A 17,284-nucleotide genomic window follows, 5' to 3' on the forward strand; every position below is an offset into this window, starting at 1 on the left:
CTGTCTGTCTCTGCAGTTCAAGCTATAAATTCATGATCCTCCTGCCTCTGCCTTCTGAGTACTAGGATCCTAGGTGTACATGAACTATGGCTGCTCTTTTATAGGTTTTTCTAGGCATCATTTTTATAATACTGAATTTTGGCAAAACAACAAAACACAAACAAACCCAGTGCCATTAGTGTGCATTTTATTTTTATGTTGAGTAAGACAAAGCACACTCTCCAGACTTTCTCAATATTTTCTATTTTGAACGTATTCTTCAGTTGGACATTGTTCTGCTTTTGTTTCTTAAACATGGTGATGATGTGATGTGGCAGTTGTGTGTGGGGAGTACATTGGTGAAGACATAGTGTAGTGCCAGCCGTTTTATTACTCAGTGAATACTGATGAGTACAGCCAAGGAGGACCAGACCTTAAACGATGCGGCTGGAGAGACAGCTCAGTAGTTACGAGCACTTGCTGCTCTTTTGGAAGATCCATGCTTGGTTCCCAACACCCATCTCAGGCAGCTCACAACCATCTATAACTCCAGCTCCAGGGCATTGGACCCGCTCTTCTAGAGGCACACACACACACACAAATAATAAATAAATAAATAAATAAATAAATAAATAAATAAATAAATAAATAAATAAATAAATAAATAAATAAATATTAAAAAAAAAACAATGTTTCCAGCATACTGACCCACACAGAAGTGTTACTGGTATATTTTCAAGTTGACTTGTGCTCGTGTAAGAGTTATTGCATGCTATTCACATTTTGAGTCACTTTTAAAATCTAGTGTTTTTTGCTGTCATCCCCTCTAGGCCATGTTCTGAGGCAGTAGAGTTTTCTTAAGGATCAGCTAAGGGGTGCTGTAGTTTTATTTGGCCTTATGGTCTTTGTACAGAGGACCCACAATAAGTAATGCACTTTAGCTGATAATGCTGCATACTGTCTTTTGTACTGGATAAAATCAAGGCTTCCTCTAAAGTTCTGCAGATACATTGCATGCTGTGTGCTTTATGCTGAGACATCGTGTCTTGGACACTGAGTCCTGACTTGGGTGTCCCACAGCACGTTCCCCTGGGCATGTCTGTGCTTCTCTCCTTGAGTGCTTTAACTGATTCCTGAGCCAGTTTTTCTGGGACTGACTATTAATGCCAAAGTTTAATGGGCCCTTAGGAAGAGTTTGGTTGCTTTGAAAACTTCCTAGAAACTACTCAGTAAGAATAGCGTAGGAGTTTTGCAGCCAGGCTTGAGAGATGGTGGCATTCACTGCTCCTCCTCCGGAGACCTGAGTCCAGTTCCAGCACCCATGCAGGGTGGCTCGCAGCTTCTGGTAGCGCCTGCACTTCAGCTTCAGAGGCTCCTGCACTCACTCTTAGACTCCTTGGACAATGCACACATGTGGAATATATCTATACAGACGTATACAAACACAAAAACAAATCTTAAAAAAAAAAAAAGACCTTTGCAGACAATAATATTGCTTTGACGCTAGAATCCCAACAAAACCTTTTTGTTAACACACCTACAGTTGATTCATCAGCCTAAAGTTAATACTGAGCTGGGAAGCTCACTAAAATTGTTTCCTTACTTTCAACTTTTGTGCATTCCCTCCTTTTTCCCCCCTGTTTTGCTTTGATTTAAATAGACTTGATTCAAGGCTAAAACAGAAAATGTGATTACTGGTTTTAGGGGAACAACTTAGTAGATGGAACTTTTTCCTCTCCCTTTTATTTCATTTATAAATATATCAAAAGAGAAGAGCCTCAAAGCCACAAGGTACACATGCCATGGACCTGCAAGCCAGCTGAACACAGGGCTTCTGTCCCTCCCCATTCTGGAATGTCACTTTGACAAATGTTTGTTGGCACCTCTGACACCAGATTTTGTACTATAAAATGGTGTGGTTGGTTGGATTAGATGGTTAGTAGTTGTGGTTCTGTTTTATTTTTGCTGTCTAGGTCATAGTCACAATTTGAAAGGTCAGTTCTATATTACTGAAATAATGGAAGCCTGGCCAAATGGCTCAGTTGGTAAAGGCACTTGCCACCAAGCTTGATGACCTGAGTTTACTCCCCAGGACCCATGTGGTAGAAGGCGAGAACTTCCATAAATTGCCCTCTGATTTCCACATGCGTGCCGCCCTCCCATGTGCCCCCCCCCTAAATAAATAGCTGATGAAATAACAGAAGGTAGATAGTATATTCAGGTGTTGCTAATGGGAGTTGATGTTAAACGCACTGGAGATTGTACACTTGCCTTGGTAGGTTTAGTTTGCTCCTGCCTCTCATCGAGCCTGGGCCCAGCCAGCCTTCCCAGCCTGGGACTCTCTTCCTGTTGGGTGTGTAGACTCTGCAGTCCCCTGGTACTGTGTGTGTGTGTGTGTGTGTGTGTGTGTGTGTGTGTGTGTGTGTGTGTAGGCTCTGCAATCACCCGGTACTCTGTGTGTGTGTGTAGGCTCTGCAGTCCCCTGGTGCTCTCTGTTCTCTGTCTGGGGCTTCTTACTCAGCCCGTGGTCACTATCTTTTTGGAGTATTGTGCCCCAGACAACAGTGATGGGCATGGAGCCGGGAGAGATGACCAGTCACAGGATGGACTGGGTCGGCCTCCAGCAAGATGCCATCAGGAGCAGGGGTGAGGCCAGAGCAGCACAGACACAGCCTCTGTGCCCACCTGCTGCCCTGTGTTACTTCTTTAGAGCATGCTCAGTGAGGGCGTGGCGTTACTCAAGCACCACCCTGCGTGGTAGCCATAGGATGGGGACAGCCTTCGTCTGCTCTGCGAAGCTGATAGCGTTGTAGCGGGGATGAGATACTCAACACAGAATCCTGCAGTTATATGAAGGACTCATGCGTGCAAACTACACCATAAAGGGTGCTGGAGAGCAGGCTGCCCTTTGAAAGGACCCCGCTCAGATGTAAGCTGGCCCGGCTGGTTTAAGGAACAGAGGGACATCTGTGTCTGGGGCCTAGAGGCGTGGGAAGAGCGGGGAAGATGATATCAGAGCTGGCCCTGGGCCAGATCATAGTGCCTCTGAGGCCTAGTGTAAAGGCTTTTCAAAGTTGTTTTCACGCAGGGCCTTGCACCTGCTGGGCAAGTACTTTACCACCGGGCTGCATTTCCAGACTTAGAGCTTTGGTTTCTAAATGAAACGTTGGGAGAGTAGAAGAGTTTTGAAGGGAAGACTGTAACTGAGTCGTTCTTAACTTAAAAAACAAAAGATCGGAGAGGGCCATAAGTGCATGCTAAGGAGGCCGGTGTGAGGAGGGCTAGCTCTGAGGGGTGGAGCTTGGAGCCAGGTTGCAAAGGCCCAGGTTCTGTATGATCTGACCAGGATTCAGGTGTGGGTGGACCTGGAGGTGAGCCGAAGATGTGGAGGTGAGGAGAGGGCCTGTGGTTCTTGTGTTTTCTCTTTCTCCCAACAACGAGAGTGTGGCTGCCATGTTCTGAAGTGAGAGCAGAGGAGTGGACATGGAGTCCTCGTGATGTGCCAAGGCTAGCATGCCAGTCTGACCTCCCAATGGAGGAGGAGGAGGAGGAGTCTGGAGCTCGGGAAAGGCTAGGACCGAACCCTGAACCTGGACCAGTGTAGTCAGGAATCCCTCACATGCTAACAACCCAAAGACCAGAGGAGGAGCAGGCTGGACCGTGCCCCGCCCACCAGTCCAGTGGTCAGCTTTTGGTGTGTACGGCACTGTGTATCCTTGCCATTCATGATGTTTTGTCCCCCATTTCCTTGGTGTGCCTGTCGTGGGGTCATCAGAGTGCGGTGGTCATTGTCATCTCAGCCTTCCTTCCTGTTTTTCTGTCTCGGGCGAGAGCAACCTTTCCATTGTGAAAGCGTTCCAGCAGTGTTGCTTGAACCCTTTCCAGCTCTGTGGAAACGTTAGGCGAGCGGCTTTCTCTGAAGAATGGGGGAGCGTGGTTGTGGGAGCACGGTGTGGGTGCGTGGTTGTGGGAGCACGGTGTGGGAGCGTGGATGTGGGAGCACGGTGTGGGTGCGTGGTTGTGGGAGCACGGTGTGGGAGCACGGTGTGGGAGCACGGTGTGGGTGCGTGGTTGTGGGAGCACGGTGTGGGAGCACGGTGTGGGAGCACGGTGTGGGAGCGTGGTTGTGGGAGCACGGTGTGGGTGCGTGGTTGTGGGAGCACGGTGTGGGAGCGTGGATGTGGGAGCACGGTGTGGGAGCGTGGATGTGGGAGCACGGTGTGGGAGCGTGGTTGTGGGAGCACGGTGTGGGAGCGTGGATGTGGGAGCACGGTGTGGGTGCGTGGATGTGGGAGCACGGTGTGGGTGCGTGGTTGTGGGAGCACGGTGTGGGAGCGTGGATGTGGGAGCACGGTGTGGGAGCGTGGTTGTGGGAGCACGGTGTGGGAGCACGGTGTGGGAGCGTGGTTGTGGGAGCACGGTGTGGGAGCGTGGATGTGGGAGCACGGTGTGGGAGCGTGGTTGTGGGAGCACGGTGTGGGAGCACGGTGTGGGAGCGTGGTTGTGGGAGCACGGTGTGGGAGCGTGGTTGTGGGAGCATGGTGTGGGTGTGTGGTTGTGGGAGCACGGTGTGGGAGCACGGTGTGGGTGTGTGGTTGTGGGAGCACGGTGTGGGTGTGTGGTTGTGGGAGCACGGTGTGGGAGCGTGGTTGTGGGAGCACGGTGTGGGAGCGTGGTTGTGGGAGCACGGTGTGGGTGTGTGGTTGTGGGAGCACGGTGTGGGAGCGTGGATGTGGGAGCACGGTGTGGGAGCGTGGTTGTGGGAGCACGGTGTGGGTGTGTGGTTGCTGACACCAAGAGCAGCTGAATCATGAGGTGGATGACCGTCAGTCAGCCAGGCTTCCTTGGCTCTGTCCTCTTTAGCATTTATAGACACCTCCTCTTTGTTCTGAACAATTTCTACGGAATTATGTCACCACTAATCTTGCTCATGCCTTTATTAATATTTATAAAAACTGCAAAGTAGATTCCTCTCTTGGTTTCTTTATGGTATATCCCAGTAGACCTTCCCCTCCCCTCCCCCTCCCCTCCCCCCTCCCCTCCCCTCCCCCCTCCCCTCCTGTGTGCATGTATATGCATATTCATGTTTATAGGGGTGAACACTTGTGCATGCATATGGAAGCCAGGGGGCTACTTGAGCTATCATTCTGTCCACCTTTTGGTCTGGAACTCTCCGAGTAGGCTGGACTAGATAGTCAGGTTACAGCAGGAATCCAGCTGTTTCCACCTCCCCAGTGCTGGGTCACAAGCGCATGTCACTGTGCCCAGCTTTTTAGACTACGGAACTCCGGTTCTCGTGCTTGGGAGACAAGCACTTCCTGACCGAGCTGTCTTCCCGGTCCGGCGTTTCTGTCCCCGACTTTACAGAGTTATTAAATCATGCATATGTGAGTGTGTCTGTACGGCAGTATGTGCTTGAGTGCAGCGACCGCTGAGGCTTCAGGTCCCCTGGAGCTGGAGTTACAGGCACTTGTGAGCTGTCTGATGTGGGTGCTGGGAATGGAATTCAGATCCTCGGCAAGAGCAGTAAGTGCTCTTAAGCACCGAGCCGTCGCCCCAACCCCTCTTTCCCTGATTGTATTTACTGCGGTGTTTCTCCCTTAATCAGTTCTCAGAATTTCGGAGAGGTGGTCCTGATGCAGGCCCTCTTCTGTGCAGAGGGAGAAGAACGGGCTGGCAGGGCTTCTGTGAGCGGAGCTGTTTCTCCTCCAAGAGAGGGTGGCCTTGGGAGCTGCCGCCAGCACTTAGATGAGAGGTCATGGCAGTTCCAGGCTCTGCCCTCACAGAGGAAGCCCGAAGCCCACCCCACTGAGTTACTGTCTTTCCTTCAAACCCCAATGCTGCCACTGCCTCCCCCGGTGCCGTTAGCATCCAGCACGGAGGATCGAGGGTAGAGCTGGTAGATGTTCATTTTAGGTGATGCACACACTGGGCTCAGGAGAAGAAACTCATGTGTGCAGATGCTTCTAAGCCCAAGTCAGCAAGTCTGCAGAATCTGAGAACTTTCTGGCTGAGGTAGAGTGTCATCACTGCTAAAGGTGTCTTTGGACCCATGGTTCCAGTGTCCCTGATGGGGCCTGATCCTGCTGGTCAGTATCTGAGGGATGGAAAGCTCCAGAGAACGGAGGCCTTCACTGACTTGTTCTCTCTCTCCTCCACCTCCCTCCCCCTTCCCGAGAAACAGGACCGCAGGCACTGCCAGTAATAAGCTGTGGTACGCCTCCCTGTCCCTGGCGACGCTCATCATGTACTCTGTTGCTGTTGGAGGCTTGGCTCTGATGGCATTATTTTACACACAGGGCAATGGCTGCCTGGACAACAAGATCCTCCTGGGAGTGCATGGCGGCCTGTGCCTGCTGGTCTCTCTGGCAGCCATCTCGCCCTGTGTCCAGAATCGTAAGCATGGCTTTTCTCTTTTTCTGTATGTATTTTCATTTGGGAGTTTGAACGAGCACAGTGGTTTTTTGAAAGTCCAAGTCATTCTTTAATTTCCCGTGGATGGGGCTCAAGTCTCCTCTTCATATTCCATGCTTATTTGGAGGGGATAGCCAGGTTTACTTTGTGTCCAGGAAGATCTGAGTTTAAGCCAATACATAGGAAGATAGACAGTATACTATAGGGAGCCTTTAAATGGGAAATGTGCTCAGTCTTTGTTATGCGAGATTTCTGAATTTGGCTTGTTATATCCTGGAGAAATTTGAATGACAGGGCCCAGAAGGAGCTGTTTCTGGGATTGTCCTAGGCAGGTGAAGAGCAACCAAGGACAACCTGGCTAGTGAGTCAGGAAATAGGAACTCGCATCCTGGTTGTTTCCAGTCTCGTGACCAGATTCTACTTCAGTGAAGTCCGCAGAACTGTGTGAGCTTGGCCTTGGTCAGGCTGTGTCAGAGCCACAAAGGAGGGGACCGTTGAAAGTTCCTTAGAGAGTGGAGGTGTGAGCTGTCACAGTACACTACCTCCGACCCCGTAAGCTTGTGTGCCCAAGCTGTGCTGCCTCCAGGTCATAAAGATGATCCCAGTCTGGTGTTTCTCGAAGGACTCTTCCTGTACAAGTGATTAATCTGATGTGCTGTTCAGATTTCTAGATGGGAAGAGGCGATAGGACAATAAGTGTGTAGCCCTTGGAATCCTTTCCAGAACAGTGGGTTTGAAAAGCCAGGCCTGTAATCACAGTACTTAGGAGACGGAAGGGAGAGGATCCGAAAGTTAAAGCCAGCCTCGACTGCATAGGGGCATTTGAGGCCAGCCTGGGCTACATGCGACTCCTTGCCTTCAAGGAAAAAGGGAGCAGCTAAGGAGCAGCAAACAACTTTACCAGGATAAGATGTTGTCCGTACTGAGTCTTTAGCTGCGTTGCAGAAACTGAGGCAGTTACTCTCCCAGTCTGTGCAAATGGTCAGTAAAGAATTTCCTAAAACAAACCATTGGTAAGCTGACTGAAATCTCCTTTGGGTTCAGTCCTACCTTCTGAAACAGGCATAACATTTTGAAATTTTGACTAGTGCCATTAGTTTAAGGATGTCTAATTCCAAAGAGCAATATTGTGAATGCCTATTACAATGCCGCTATTGATAATTATCATTGAAAAACAGTAATTTAAGAAGGAATTTTAACAGAAGGTAGCTGGAATCCTTTCATATCAGCAGGTGGTTGAAAATTTCAGCAAAGAGAGATCCCACGTCAACAGATTCTGTAGTTACTCTAAATGATTCCAATACTAAGTTGTAACTTAAATATTGGAACTTTAAGGCCCTCTCCCAGTGAATGCCACACCCCATAGCTTTTCTTTTTAGCAGGGACTAGGTCTTGTACTTAGTGTGGCCAAGAGTGTTTTAGTGGTGGTGGGTTTTTTTGTTTTTTGTTTTTTTGTCTTGACAGCTAAGTGCTTATGCTTCGTGGATTATCTAATGACCTTGTCCATCTACCCATGCTCTGTGAAGTTTGTCGGTCTATCACGCTAAGCTAAACAACGATGCCGATTTTCTTCTGATCTCATGACTTAGGAGCTAATGTTATAAACTTCAGCGGGGAGGGGGCCTGAGAGATGGTTCAGCAGGTGAAGGCACTTCCTGCTAAGCCATACACACACACATACACACACACACACACACACACACACACACACACACACACACATACACACACATACACACACACACACATACACACACACACACACACATACACACACACATACACACACACACATACACACACATACACACACATACATACACACACACATACATACAGTTAAAAGCCCTCGGGGTCTGGACACTGTGTTGCATAGTTATAGGTTTTTTAGCATTGTTTATGGAGAGATTGGAAAGAATTTGGTGTCCTTAAATGGCAATATGAAGGTAGGCATATCCTCACCCAATTTTAAGTTTTTTTCTGAGACAAACACTTCATTAGTACAGGCAGGTATAGAAATTTAAGGAGCTTCGTGCGTGGGGATGGAATCCGCGTAAGGTCCGGGTCTGCTGCTGGGGTTTTAAGGCCGTCTCCGCCTGTCTCCTGTTCCAGGACAGCCACACTCGGGGCTGCTGCAGTCTGGGCTGATCAGTTGCTATGTCACATACCTCACCTTCTCGGCACTCACCAGCAAGCCTGAGAAAATAGGTAAGGAGCCTTCTTCAAGTGTGTGCTGATGGTACATGTGTCTTCATTTCCCTGGAGCCTGAGCTGTCGAGGATTCAGTAAATCAAAGAAGCAAGATGAGCTAGGCCTTTTCATGAAATCAAGTCGTTAACTGCAATAACAAAAATTTCTTCTCTTAAAAATTTTTCATTATTTTTTAACTGTGTGTGTGTGTGTGTGTGTGTGTGTGTGTGTGTGTGTACATGCATGTGTGAGTGCAGGTACTCCAGGAGTCCAGAAGGGGGCATATGATCCCCTGAAGCTAAATTACAGGCCACCATGAGCCACCTGACGTGGGTACATTTTGTTTCAATTTTTTTAGTTACTAATTTTCCCCGTCAGGAGGTTATTCTCTGACAGTGAGAGGGAGCTGGAAAGTATGGAGGTAAGAAGGGTGAACAATGCAGTTTGAACCCGGATCGGTCTCTGGCAGGTGACAGTCTCACGGTGCTGTCCAGTGACAGTTATTACCGAGACAGTGGAACACAGAGAAGGGCCAGGACTGTCAGAGGCAGACTGTCGGAGCTCTGTTCTCTGGTGGTTTTAAGAATCCAGTGAAAATGCTCATGATGTGTGCATTAGTCAATTAGAACGGTGACCAGCACACAGCAAGTTCTGTGGGGTGTTACCTGTTACTAGTGTAAAATTGTTACAGTGATTATTTTGAAAGCTTTTAAAGGCAGGGTTAGATAATCCTAGCGGACCTAGAACTCCCTATGTAGAGCAGGCTGGACTCAAAACCACAGAAATCCACCTGTCTGCCTCCAAAAGTAAGATATTAACCTACATAAGTAGTAGTATATTCTAACGTGATATTATGAGCCCCTGAGCCTTATGAACAGGTGGCCAAATTTTCATATTGATTTTTTAGATCAATATATTTTATATTTATCACTTTTGTGATACATAAGTATGCATAAACACATATGCATGCAGATACATGAATGTTTGAATGTTCAGGTATATTTGATCTTCCATAAATCAAGTAAATGTAGTCTTAATTGAATAGAAAATAGAAGTTCTAGCCGGGCGGTGGTGGCGCACACCTTTAATCCCAGCACTCGGGAGGCAGAGCCAGGTGGATCTCTGCGAGTTCGAGGCCAGCCTGGACTACCAAGTGAGTCTTAGGAAAGGCGCAAAGCTACACAGAGAAACCCTGTATCGAAAAACCAAAAAGAAAAAAGAAAATAGAAGTTCCTAAATTTAGAAAACAAATGTAGTGATTATTGAGATACAAGTACTTATAGGTCTTCTTTGTTTTGAGAGAAGGTCTTACTGTAAAATCAAGTTGACATGGAACTCACTATGTAGCCCAGGCTAGCCTTGAACTTGCTGTTTTCCTGCCTCAGCCTCCCAAGTGCTGAAATCAGAGGCACATGCCACCATGTTCAGCTCGGGTCTTGTCTTCATAGTTATGGTTGGAAGTAGTAATTGGAGGTCTTATAGTAAGTATAGATTATCCTGAGCTTAATTACACACAAAAAAGCTCAATCCTGACTTAGTTTACTGTGGGGTCTCAAAACTTTTTTTTTTTTTTTTTTTTTTTTGCAATTGCTTGTGTACTAATATCTGATTTCAACTTAATGGAGGTTTTGTTCACAGTGTTTTTTTTTTTAATAACAAATATTTCCCCCAAACAGTAAAGCACTTTTATTTTTAAGTAGTACTACCTGAATATAAATGTTAAGTTTTGTTCACATCTCACAAAAATCATTTCCCCCACTGCCCTCGAAAATAAAGGTTTTAAAAACCACAGCTGACATGGTTATGTTTACTCTTTTGAGGTGAACACCAGTGATAATTCCAGTTTGACTCAAACAGAGTGTGTGTTTGCAGAATGGTTTCTATACTTCCCTGTTTGGGGGTCAAGTTGACAATCAGACCTAGCTGGATGTTAATAATTGAAGCACAATGTTGTTTTTGTTTTAAAAAAAAATGCTAATTGCTACTGAGAGAGGTATTATAGAAACATTTCTATCCGGCCTCTTGATTCATCTCTTTGAACTTTGAGACTCCCTCAGGTTTCCAGGTCACCGGCTGAAGGAGGCCATGTCCGACTTCTGTCAGCTGCAGTAACCTGTCTTCTCTGGCTTGGGAGCCCAGTTCCAGGCCCCCATCACACTGTCTGGAAGTGGGTTGCTCACCCCAGGGGGCCTGTGCTCTACCCTCTCTTCAGAGGCTTGTGGATCCAGTTCAGAAGAAAGCAGAATAATATTTTTAAATGGATCTAACTTCACTTTTACTGTTTTCTCTTTAATCTACCAAAAAAAGCGAGAGTGACTGACTCCTGAGTCATCACATCCTCCAACACTTAACACGGAGGGGCGTGGGGCGCTCCTCTCGTGTGCTGATGTGGGAGAGCAGTTTTCTGAGCTAATAAAAGTGCAGTCATGCAGAAACAGATGGTAGAGTAGAAGTCCCCAGTGTGAAGGCCTCGGTGTCGGGAGGAGGCATGTCAGAGCTCTCTGATCTTCCCAGATGAACGCTGTAAGGGGCAGCAGACCTTTCTCAGGTGACTGTGTTTGCTTTGTGTTTACAAGTTCAAGATGAACACGGGAAGAACGTTACCATATGTGTGCCTGACTTCGGTCAAGACCTGCATAGAGATGAGAATATGGTGGCCTGGCTGGGCACCTTGCTCTTGATCGTCTGCATCTCGTATTCATGGTAAGTCCTAGGAGTTATTGAAGCTCAGCTTACAGGCTTTAAAATTATAGTTGTTTCCTTGTTAAAAAACAAAACAACAAAAAGCCAGCAGTGACATGGCCTCCTGCGTGAAATCCGTGTACTCATTGCTCCATTAGATGGGGCAAATTCAATAGAAGCATGCTTTGTTTAAAAGTTGATTGAAGATTAGTTGCTGAAGCATCCGAAGAGGAAGGGAGCACATAGTGAGGAAGACGAAAGCATAGTGTATGCCAGAATGTCCTGGCAGAGCTCTAATCCACAGGGAAAATGGCGTTTGTTTTGTTATCGGTGGTGAGAAAGCCGGGTTGTTCTACATGTGGTCCAGTGAAGGCAGGAAGCGTCCCCTCCTCTCCTGTGCTGAGACTGGTCGTGCTATCACTCCCAGGGTCTGTGGTATGTATGTGATGTAGGCAGGGTGTCTCACGTGCCTGTGCCAAGGAGCCTCCGCTTTAAAAACACTTCAGAGGTTGCTGGAGAGAAAAGTCAAGGATAGAAATGGTTGGTTACCTATTCTGGGTACATACTTCACTGGTAATGAAACTTCCTTTCAACAGGAGCCTTTTCAGAGTGAGGTTTTACTTCAGTATGTTTTATGTCTTGTTTCTGTGTGTGAGAAATTCAGCTTGTCATGGGCACGTTATAATTTTCCTCTTGCTGAAACTAAACAATCCTGGTGGTGACAGCCTGTATAAAGAAAATGTCTGAGTACACTGACATGCTCTCTAATCCTGCTGAAAGGAAGGGGCCAGCAAGAGCCTCCACGCTACAGAGTGTTTGCTCAGAACTGTGACCCAGCCAGGAAATGCTTGCTTGTGTACCATGTGGTTAAAGTGGTGGTTCTCTGGCCAGCTCTAATCCCCAGTCTGCCTGTGCTACGCGACAGCCTTTCCGATATGTCTGAAGGAACCCTTCTGACATTTAATCACATCAGTTGTCTGCCTAGTACCTGCGGTCCTGAAACAGAGAGGGTTGAGGCTGGGGAGATGCCCAGTCAGTAAAGGGATGGCCGTGCGAGCGTGAGGACCTGCATTCAGATTCACATCTCCAGTGTTCGTGTAAAAAGCTGAGCTTTGTCATCCACACCGCTAACCCGAGTGCTGGGGATGTGAACAGGTGGATCCTGACTTGCTGGCCAGCCGGTGTAGTCAGTGAGCTCCAGGTTCAGTGAGGGACCCTGTCTCCGAGAGTAAGGTAGGAAGACACTGAGGAAGGTCCCCAGTGTGTGCTAGCCTCTCCATGCACACACACAGAGACATACACAAAAGTAAACAACAGGGGATTCAAGTCTTTGGCCATGTCCAGTGAGCCCATACCTCATGAGCCACGTTTCCTGCTGCCTGTGTGCTGGCTGGTTGTTTGCCAAAGCCAGAGTAATCTGGGAAAAAGAACTTTAATTAAGGAAATGATACCCCACTCGGTTGACCTGTGGGAAAGCCTGGGGTGCGTTTTCATGGTTAGTGATTGATGTGAGGGGCTCAGCCCACTGGAGGTGGACCACCCCTGTGCAGTGGTTGTGTTAGAGGTGGACCACCCCTGTGCAGTGGTTGTGTTAGAGGTGGACCACCCTGTGCAGTGGTTGTGTTAGAGGTGGACCACCCCTGTGCAGTGGTTGTGTTAGAGGTGGACCACCCCTGTGCAGTGGTTGTGTTAGAGGTGGACCACCCCTGTGCAGTGGCTGTGTTAGAGGTGGACCACCCTGTGCAGTGGTTGTGTTAGAGGTGGACCACCCTGTGCAGTGGTTGTCTTAGAGGTGGACCACCCTGTGCAGTGGCTGTGTTAGAGGTGGACCACCCCTGTGCAGTGGTTGGCTGTGTTAGAGGTGGACCACCCTGTGCAGTGGTTGTGTTAGAGGTGGACCACCCCTGTGCAGTGGTTGTGTTAGAGGTGGATCACCCCTGTGCAGTGGTTGTGTTAGAGGTGGATCACCCCTGTACAGTGGTTGTATTAGAGGTGGACCACCCTGTGCAGTGGCTGTGTTAGAGGTGGATCACCCCTGTGCAGTGGTTGTGTTAGAGGTGGACCACCCCTGTGCAGTGGTTGGTTGTGTTAGAGGTGGATCACCCTGTGCAGTGGTTGGTTGTGTTAGAGGTGGACCACCCCTGTGCAGTGGTTGTGTTAGAGGTGGACCACCCCTGTGCAGTGGCTGTGTTAGAGGTGGACCACCCTGTGCAGTGGTTGTGTTAGAGGTGGACCACCCCTGTGCAGTGGCTGTGTTAGAGGTGGACCACCCCCGTGCAGTGGTTGTGTTAGAGGTGGACCACCCTGTGCAGTGGTTGGTTGTGTTAGAGGTGGACCACCCTGTGCAGTGGTTGTGTTAGAGGTGGATCACCCTGTGCAGTGGTTGTGTTAGAGGTGGACCACCCCTGTGCAGTGGCTGTGTTAGAGGTGGACCACCCTGTGCAGTGGCTGTGTTAGAGGTGGACCACCCCTGTGCAGTGGTTGTGTTAGAGGTGGACCACCCTGTGCAGTGGTTGTGTTAGAGGTGGACCACCCCTGTGCAGTGGTTGTGTTAGAGGTGGACCACCCCTGTGCAGTGGTTGTGTTAGAGGTGGACCACCCCTGTGCAGTGGTTGTGTTAGAGGTGGATCACCCTGTGCAGTGGTTGGCTGTGTTAGAGGTGGATCACCCCTGTGCAGTGGTTGTCTTAGAGGTGGATCACCCCTGTGCAGTGGCTGTGTTAGAGGTGGACCACCCTGTGCAGTGGCTGTGTTAGAGGTGGACCACCCTGTGCAGTGGTTGTATTAGAGGTGGATCACCCTGTGCAGTGGCTGTGTTAGAGGTGGATCACCCTGTGCAGTGGTTGGTTGTCTTAGAGGTGGACCACCCCTGTGCAGTGGTTGGTTGTGTTAGAGGTGGATCACCCTGTGCAGTGGTTGTGTTAGAGGTGGATCACCCTGTGCAGTGGTTGTGTTAGAGGTGGATCACCCCTGTGCAGTGGTTGGTTGTGTTAGAGGTAGACCACCCCTGTGCAGTGGTTGTGTTAGAGGTGGACCACCCCTGTGCAGTGGTTGTGTTAGAGGTGGACCACCCCTGTGCAGTGGTTGTGTTAGAGGTGGACCACCCCTGTGCAGTGGTTGGTTGTGTTAGAGGTGGACCACCCCTGTGCAGTGGTTGGTTGTGTTAGAGGTGGATCACCCTGTGCAGTGGTTGTGTTAGAGGTGGATCACCCTGTGCAGTGGTTGGCTGTGTTAGAGGTGGATCACCCCTGTGCAGTGGTTGTCTTAGAGGTGGATCACCCCTGTGCAGTGGTTGTGTTAGAGGTGGACCACCCCTGTGCAGTGGTTGTCTTAGAGGTGGATCACCCCTGTGCAGTGGCTGTGTTAGAGGTGGACCACCCTGTGCAGTGGTTGTGTTAGAGGTGGACCACCCCTGTGCAGTGGTTGTGTTAGAGGTGGACCACCCCTGTGCAGTGGTTGTGTTAGAGGTGGACCACCCTGTGCAGTGGTTGTGTTAGAGGTGGATCACCCTGTGCAGTGGTTGTATTAGAGGTAGATCACCCTGTGCAGTGGTTGTGTTAGAGGTGGACCACCCCTGTGCAGTGGTTGTGTTAGAGGTGGATCACCCTGTGCAGTGGTTGTGTTAGAGGTGGATCACCCTGTGCAGTGGTTGTGTTAGAGGTGGACCACCCCTGTGCAGTGGTTGTGTTAGAGGTGGACCACCCCCGTGCAGTGGTTGGTTGTGTTAGAGGTGGACCACCCCTGTGCAGTGGTTGTCTTAGAGGTGGACCACCCCTGTGCAGCAGTTGTGTTAGAGGTGGATCACCCCGTGCAGTGGCTGTGTTAGAGGTGGATCACCCTGTGCAGTGGTTGGCTGTGTTAGAGGTGGACCACCCCTGTGCAGTGGTTGTCTTAGAGGTGGACCACCCCTGTGCAGCAGTTGTGTTAGAGGTGGATCACCCTGTGTAGTGGTTGGTTGTCTTAGAGGTGGACCACCCCTGTGCAGCAGTTGTGTTAGAGGTGGACAACCCCGTGCAGTGGTTGTCTTAGAGGTGGACCACCCCTGTGCAGCAGTTGTGTTAGAGGTGGACAACCCCGTGCAGTGGCTGTGTTAGAGGTGGACCACCCCTGTGCAGTGGTTGTGTTAGAGGTGGACAACCCCGTGCAGTGGCTGTGTTAGGAAGCAGGACGAGCAAGCCTTGAGGAGCACGTCAGTTAGCTGAACTCCTCTGTGGTCTCTACTTTCAGTTCCTGCCTCCAGGTTCCAGCCTTGGGTTTCTGCCCTGAATTACCTCAGTGATGGGCTGTGATGTAGAAGTCTAAGATGAAATAAATCCTTTCCTCCCCAGGCTGCTTTATGTCATGGTGTTTATCACCGCAACAGAAAGCAAACCAGCGTGTAAGAATAAGAATGTTGGTGAGTGGGACTGGAGAGATGGTCAGCAGTTCCAAGCATTGACTCTCTATTCTTCCAGAGCTCTGAGATTCAGTCAATACTTGGCAGCTAACAGCTGTAGTAACTCCAGCTCCACGAGATCTGATATCATCTTCTGGACTCTAGGACACTGCACACACATGCTGTACAGACATACATGCAAGCGAAACATTCAGATACATAAAATAAAAAAATAAACAAAAATCTCAAAAATATTGGAATTTCAAGAGAGAAATAGGTTACTAAGCTGCTTATAGCTCATTTTCTTAAAAAAAAAAAAATCAAATAGAGTTGTGTTTATAAGAATTCCCAGAAGGAAGGGTTGGAGAGCTGGCTCAGTAGTTAAGAGCTCTTGATGCTCTTGCAGAGGATCAGGGTTCAGTTCCCAGAGCACCCCGCGGCAGCTCACAGTCATCCATAACCCTGGTTCCAGTTCAGATGCTCTCTTCTCTCTGGCCACCAGGCACACATGTGGTGCACAGACATAATTGCAGGTAAAATGTTCATACTCATAAAATAAATATTTAAAAAAAACAAAACAAAACGCAAAACTGGAAACTCCTAGGAAAAGACAGAGCAAACTTGTGGTAGTGGTGGCGTTTGAGATAAGTATTTCCCTTCATTAGTTTCTGTGGTGTTTTGGTTTGTGTTTATTTGCAACTAAATTGGCTTTCTTTTTGTCTGTTTTGGTATCATCAGAAGAAATTACAAGGGTACTTAGCAGAACAAAATACTGGTTGTTTGAAGGTTAGTCAGTGTCCAGTAAAGCTGGGGTAGGCAAGTGGTTGTTCCTGTGCTAGCCCAGAGGTTTAGGTTTGCTTTGGGCATCTGTAAAGGAGCAGAGTCCTACTGGGTGGTAAGCTACATAGACTGATGGTTGTGGGGGCGTCTCACAGTATGGAATTTTCACCCCCTCACATTTTCCCCTGCTTCTCGGTTGTAAATGCTTACTTTTAGAGCTGGGTATGTTGGTGTGTGCCCATAATTCTAACTAATATGGGAGGCTGGGGCTGAGGCAGGAGGATTACAAGTTTGAGGCTAGCCTCAGCAATTTAGCAAAACCCAGTTTTGGTTTTTTTAGTCACTTTTAAGACTGGGAGTATGGCTCAGTGACAGAACTAGGCATACAGTGTATGCACAAACATAGACATACAAACATATTCACACACACACACACACACACACACACACACACACACACACACACACACACCAATAAGAAGGATTCAAGTCCATTTCCCACGAGTGCATAATGTGACCACAACTTAGCACAGCAATTCTTAACTCTCAGCCTTTATGAGGATCTGGGTCTGAAACACATCCACCCCCAACCCCCTGCCAAATCACTTTTAATTTGGGGCTTAAGTGGAAATGAATTTATCTGCTTCCATATGTATAAAACCCTGGACTTAATCCCTAGCACTATACAACAACAACAACAACAAAACCCTACAAAGATCACTTTTGAGAGATGGCATCACAAGTGGAGGTTGGCAGAGGGTAGTTTGATGCTCCCCAAAGATGTCAATTTTCAAAGCTGACAGCTGCTGTTTAGACTGTCTAAATGCCAACAGCAAACGTTGGTATTGAGTGCTGGTAATTAAAC

General features: G+C 48.4%; 1 protein-coding gene across 2 annotated transcripts in view; it reads left to right on the forward strand.

Annotated features, from left to right (window-relative positions):
- Nucleotides 1–17,284, forward strand: part of Serinc5 (serine incorporator 5) — a 108,491-nt gene that overhangs the window by 72,485 nt on the left and 18,722 nt on the right. For both annotated transcript variants that reach the window (XM_076552067.1, XM_042261622.2), the window contains exons 6-8: nt 6,164–6,375; nt 8,506–8,601; nt 11,160–11,286. In XM_076552067.1, coding sequence (XP_076408182.1) covers nt 6,164–6,375; nt 8,506–8,601; nt 11,160–11,286 — 435 coding nt within the window. The remainder of the gene's footprint in view (nt 1–6,163; nt 6,376–8,505; nt 8,602–11,159; nt 11,287–17,284) is intronic.

This window comes from Peromyscus maniculatus, chromosome 15, assembly GCF_049852395.1.
Source record: "Peromyscus maniculatus bairdii isolate BWxNUB_F1_BW_parent chromosome 15, HU_Pman_BW_mat_3.1, whole genome shotgun sequence".
NCBI lineage: Eukaryota > Metazoa > Chordata > Mammalia > Rodentia > Cricetidae > Peromyscus > Peromyscus maniculatus.